The sequence below is a fragment of the Camelina sativa genome, chromosome 17 (assembly GCF_000633955.1).
Source record: "Camelina sativa cultivar DH55 chromosome 17, Cs, whole genome shotgun sequence".
Classification (NCBI taxonomy): Eukaryota; Viridiplantae; Streptophyta; class Magnoliopsida; order Brassicales; family Brassicaceae; genus Camelina; species Camelina sativa.
Genome location: NC_025701.1, coordinates 10,455,470 through 10,462,100, shown reverse-complemented (window position 1 = coordinate 10,462,100; position 6,631 = coordinate 10,455,470). Strand labels below are relative to the sequence as shown.

Below are 6,631 nucleotides of genomic sequence, written 5' to 3'. Positions count from 1 at the left end.
AATTTTGGTGTTTTCTTTATTTTGTATATAACTTCTATAGATTTCATTATTCTTGGCTCTTTTTTAGTTGCGGTGTCTTTTAAATACACATTCACAGTTTCACACCTTAACTCGTTTAATACTTCATACACAGATTAATGACGTTTCATTGCTTTCTAAGTGAGTTTAAAATATTGGCTATATATATATAAGGCAACAATACTACTGAGAAAAGCGTTAGAAATTGTTAAATTCATTTTAGTCTTTAAATAAGGATACCACTAAAATTAGTACTCCATTTAAATATGATTGCATTTGCTCTTCATATTACGTATATACACTAGTAAAAATAGAGCGTATAGCCATGGAGAATTCCGTGACTAAGGCTATATTTTCGTGGCTATATGACCACACAGTCACGGAAAGACATGGAAAAATTTCGTGTCTATACAATCGTGACCTAAAAAATTTCGTGTTTTTTCGTGACATTATAGCCACGGTTTTGGCACGCATATTTCGTAACTATGTTAGCCACGTATTTGCCAGGTAAATGTCTGTGGATTAGTAGCCACGAAGCAATATGACTAATATGTGGCTTTCTCATATAGTTTTAATAAAAAAAAAAATTGGCCATTATAGATTAATAAAAATGATTTGTATATTAAAAAGCAAAATATTTTTAATTATACAAAACATATTGAAATAGAAAATAAAAATGCTTCAACGGAGAAGGCTTTTTCTATTTGCTCTCTGCCGCTCTCTTTCTCCACCGTCTCCGGCACTCTCCTTCTGTCGCTGAATAGCTTCTTCTCTATATGCATTTCCCCTTGTTTGGATCCTAACAAATAAAACAAAATCCAATTGTTTTTTTTGTTGATTTGAGGAGTAAAAACCGAGAGATTTACTCTTTAAATATCGAAAAGTGTTGACAGCGCCAGATCTGAAAAGAAATGATTAGATCTAAAGGTTAGATCTGAAACGAAATAGTTAGATCTGAAATAAAGATGAAAAGAATGAGAGGAAAAGAAAGATTTACCTTTGAGCGGGTTGATTCCAAGCCGAAGATCAGGGATTCGCTGTCAAATTTCACAAAACATATCCGAATCTAAAAAGATTGATGGTTTAAAGGGTCTCGGATTGTTGAAATAGAAAAAGCAAATACATTGAAGGAGAAGAAGGAGATGAAGAAGATGTACCGCCGGATTCAAGTTGGAGGTGTACCGCCGGATTCAAGTTGGAGGTTCGTGAGCGACGAAGGGATGACAATTCTTCAAGAGGAAGGGATAAGAGTGACGGCTTTTTTTCTAAGTGTTAAAGTCGAAGGGTTTTCTTGGTTTATTAACTTCTTTTTTTTTGTCAAACAAATAACTTTTGATGATTTAAAATTTTCAGCTAACCCAGAAAACCCAAATATTTTGGTGCCAAACAATTCAGCTATCCCGGGGAAACTAAAATATTTGGTTACTACTTTTCATTTAGTAAAATATATTTATGAAAGCATTTTGGAAAGGAAAAAAACATGTTTTATAATTTGGTAATTTAATTATTAATTAGTAACTTTTCAAAGACACAGTTTATACAAATAGTCACGTATATATTGTGACCACAACGTGGCAAAAGAAGTCGCGTTAAAAAACGAGACCATTTCGTGGTTAATTAAGCCACGATTAAATCATGAAAATGTCACGTATTCCATTATTTTGTATTTTGTGGCATTTTGTGACTTCTTCGTGTCTAATTAGAAAAGTGTCACGTATTATCGTGACTCTTTCATGTCTATACAAGAAATTTCTACTATTGATATGATCCATTAATGTTGTTATAAAGATAATTTTATCATTATTAATTTTGCTAGTACTCACCATCAGTTATATTTGCAAAACCCACACCAGAATAAATGATTCGTCAAAATTTTATTTTACCATTTTCGGTTAGTACTATAAATTTTCCAAGAACACATGTGTTCAAGAACTAATTTACTTAAAAGGATAATTTATGCATGAAAGTGTTTTGTGTTGATTTGAAAACATCCGATAAGATGAAAATTTCCATTAGAAAATCGATTCTTGTAGCATTTCTTATAAACCTTTGAAATGCTTGTACGAACAATTTGCATATTATGGCAATCGACCACCAGTATGGGTGTAAAAGCACTACACCAACATGATTATATTATAAATTTAAAAAAAAACTATATTTTGAAAATATAGTGGTACACTAGATAAGAAAGTTCAAGTACTTGATATTCTTTTTTAGTTATATACTCTTCATCAATTAATTCGTTTACCTTTTTTTTTAAAGTTATCTAACCTATCGGATGTTTTTGAATAATTTGCTTTTATCCCCACATTTGGCTATTCCAATCTGCATCAAATTCTGATGTTACCATATAGATAGATTAGATACTATAGTTATCTATACTTAAAACAGGTAATTACGTGACCTTCTGGATTTGCTACGGTAAGGAGAGATGCTGGTCTGAGAATAACAGTGTTCAAAAAAGCACTAGACGGTATATGGGTGGTGACCCAGCACCTAGCGCCTAGAAGGACTAGTCGGGGTTTAGGTATTTTAAAGCGGTTTAGGCGTTTACATTAAAAAAAATTATATATATGAAATTATATATAAAATTATGTAAAAAATATGTTAGAATAAATAAATAATAATAATTTATAAACTATAATTAGTAAAAATACATTTATTTAATTTAGATTAATGACATATGACCATTTATAAATATGTATATGAATATAAAACTTAAAATTTAATTATATTTAGTTAAAAATAAAAAATATATATTAAAATAACATTATGTAATTTTTATACGGTCTAAGCGGTCGTGCGTCTGCTGAGCGCCTAGCGCCTAGACGGCGCCTAAGCGGCCGCCTAGACCGCTTTCTTGAACACTGGAGAATAATTAAAATTTGCATACATTGCAACTCCAACCCTTAATTTCCTTGTTCATATATATTTTTGTCCTAAACTTATAAAGAAAAAAACAACTACTCGTGACTCGTGAGTCGTGACTATCGAATCGTTGGATATGATTTTCTTATTCGTTGGCTAATTTGAAATACGTCTGAATTTAATGTCCTGGACGTTTAAAGACAAAAAAAAGTTACATGATTTTACCTGTTAATTAATTTGGAGTTTGGACTATAGTTAAGATAACTCACTCAAATTATTTGGAAGATTTTCCAAAATTTCCTTTTAGAAATGGTATTATTTGAGAAATATGAGTTATATATATATAGTATTAAAAAGTCAGAAACGATCGAGCTGCATGATTATAGAAACTCTTTATAGCTTTTATAAAAACCTCCACACTAGATACTTGACTTAAACCAAAATAAAGAACTTAAGAAAATCTCACGATAGGCACAATCAAACGCAAAGTAACACACGAAAGTGCTAAAACTAAAATGACAAAGAAAAATTCTAACTTTTTATTCCTTATATTAATTTGATTAATTTAGGACATAACCATCATCTCTTAGCTCATAATTAATATTATTCTGTAACCATAAGATCACAAACTTTAGCAGAGTTTTTCTTGGTGCTCAGCTTTCTAAAGAACCATCGGCCGGATCCTCCACCGTTCTCCTCGACTCCACCGGCGGTTGTGGCTGCGCTTGTCGTAAGACTCTTCATGTTCTCTCTGTGAAACTTTCTCGCCGTGTAAGCCTCAGCCATAGCCATCCCTCCGAGTCCCGATCCGTCTAGCGACATGTTCGAAAAGTTCAACAAGAAAAATATATAAAACTATAGTGGTAATATGTGAAAAGATGATGCAAATAGAGACAAAAGAGAGGTGATGAAATGTATTGTTGTTTTGGAATTTAAGGTGTAGGGGTTGGGATGAATATATAGAGATAAATCAGTGGGTCCATTTTAGTTGGATTTATTTTTCTGTTTCCCACTTTTTTTTTTTTTTTGTCATACTGTTTCCCACTTATTTATACGTACACTTTGTTGACAGCTATTATATTATACGTACGCAAATAGTGGGAATCTAAATATAATGTTTCCTATAATGTTTTACAAATACGAATGTTATCGTCGTTGCTTTAGTTTCAAGTGTCTCTATCGTCAGATAGAATGAAGAACAGTATAATTTGGTTGACTCTATTATTGAAGCATAGGAGATTACCTCGTCCTTTGTTGAGTGGTTATCAATGAAACAGATTTTAGAGTCCTATAGTTTTTTTTTTTTAAGTCGTCCAATGTTTTATTTTACAGGTAAGCTTACTATTTATACAAAGTGGACCATATATCTTTTTCTCTTTGCTTTGTCGGCAGAACTATATATAGATTATCACAATGTATTTTCTTTTATGAATGGGGTGACGTAAACAAAAACTAAAATGGGATTATACTCATTTAGCTACCTAATGTATTGAGACGGATATGAATTATACACATATTTATGTAGTAAACCAGTTATGTGTTAGCTAACGTTTATGATCAAAAGAGAGACTGGTTCTATTACTAGAAGAAAAGTGAGAATAAATATACATATATATACCCTAAACAGAAAACTATAACCCATATACATTTCCCGCATGAATTGTTTGACTGCTGAATCAGACAACAAAACTCCCATGCTATCCCGAGTAATGTATATATGATCAGATTCAATGTTTATTCAAAACAATACTTGAGAAAAGTAATCATTAAAAATCAAAAGATCATTCACTAGTTTAGATTTTTGCTAGTTAAACTAAACGATTACACCTCAAGTACCTCAAGTGAGATGATTAATCTTTTTTTTTCGATAACTCAGGAGTGAGATGATTAATCTTTAACTGATCGAATACTCAATATGCTAATCATTATACCAGTTGGTATTTTTCTTAAAACTGGTTTGTCTAAAGCCGTCGTCGCAAATAATCGCTAGACGACACCGTAAGTTTCAAAATATATATAGACGACGACTGACGAGTAATGAAGATTTCAAAATTGCGCGGCGAATCCTGATCATTCAGCGGCACAATATCACCTCTGTATAGTCATATTATACAAAACAAAACGGTTTTTACCTTTTTTTTATTGTAGTCGACAGTTAAAGATTTATGAGGCGACATATACGACAATTAATCCCTCATTAAAATAGGAACTGAATTAAAAGTTGAAACGATAGTCAGACGATAAACAAAAGAAAATTTGAGTTGATGCAAATCTAAGATAGATCCGGATATGATTACATCCACTTAGTACTAAATATATTGCAAAAGTAGACGTATTTAGATTATTCTTAGTATAATATAGAGAAACGTATATGATTTAACTAAACGTCACAAAGACGAAAGCATTAAGCATCGCACTCTTTATGTTTTACGAGTTATAATATTACAGGAACGTCTAACGAAGCAATGAACGCAATGAACATAGCCCTTGTCGTGGCTTCTGTTCGTAAACCAGATAAAATTCCTCCAGATGAACACTAAACAATACATTTAATTAGTTAGATATCCTTAGGTTAATTTTTAACTAGTCGAAAGAGTTAATGAGTCGTGTTAGAGGCCTAGAGACTAGAGGTGCAACTTACAAAAACAGAAAACAAAAACATAATTTTAACAGTTCCTAGAGAATAGCCAAATAATGATACTTGGACTGCTTCAAGTCAAATATAATGGTTTTGATTCAACACAATCGAATTTGAATTTATATATATTCGAAAAATATTATTTATGTTTTGTAATGATACCGTAACCACTTTTCTTTTTCCTCCTTAAAGTCTTTTTACCCTACAAAAGCTAAAAATTTATATATATAAAAAAAAACTAGAAGAACTAGAAATCAAAAGACACGTAGCTTTGTTACTAGAAAGAAAAGAAAAAGACACGTAGCTTAGTTTTACAGAAATTCAAGTGAGGTTATGTTGCTTGTAAGTTGTTCTTTTCTTTTGTTCTTTTTGGTTGTTGAAAGAAATAATAACTATATTTGGTTTATGCTCATGATTCGTAAGAAATACAATGTTGTTTTGTGTTTGTCAAATTATAGTTTCTTTTTCCTTTTCTTGTCGTGGCAAATTATAGTTTAGCAAAAGACGAGAAGAAGAAGCATCTCAAAAACGATAAACTAATATTCCCAGTGGCAAGATGGGTATGAGTGGGTCGGTATAAAATAAAAACTATCAGATATTTTGGAAGAAAGTTACATATATATATATATATCATATATGATATATCCATCGATCGCCATTACACATACACTTTATGAGTACATTAGAAAATCAGACAAAGAATAAACGATAATGCGCTTCTTCTTTCGATTCCTAGATTTTTGAAGAACTACTGTTTTAATGCGTTAACATCCTCTTTTATATATTTGACGTTTTTTTTTTTTGGTCCCATACATGCACTACAAAACATTATGAAAAGCAACAAGTCACTATTTAGAAAATAGTAGTACTGTTTGAATGCGTTAACATCTGTATTTAACAACTACTGTCTACTGGTTAAAGTGTGTGTTTTAAGTCAATCCATTTTTGTCTGAATAAAAAAAAGGTCATTACCACTTACTACAGTACAGTCTGTGTTCTCAAATCGAAAGTCTTGGAAACATATTTCAATCTTTTAAGATTGAGATTAATACTAATCTGAATTTTCAAGGAAAATACAAAAAAAAAAAAAAAAAAAAAAAAAAAAAA

General features: G+C 31.1%; 1 protein-coding gene across 1 annotated transcript; it reads right to left on the bottom strand.

Annotated features, from left to right (window-relative positions):
• On the bottom strand, positions 3,260-3,799 carry LOC104756550. The gene has a single exon (XM_010479156.1). The coding sequence runs from the start codon at positions 3,706-3,708 to the stop codon at positions 3,490-3,492; it is 219 nt and encodes a 72-aa protein (XP_010477458.1). The 5' UTR covers positions 3,709-3,799; the 3' UTR covers positions 3,260-3,489.

Coding starts and splice junctions, on each gene's coding strand:
- LOC104756550 (XM_010479156.1), bottom strand. CDS start 3,708: ATGTCGCTAGACGGATCGGGACTCGGAGGGATGGCTATGGCTGAGGCT.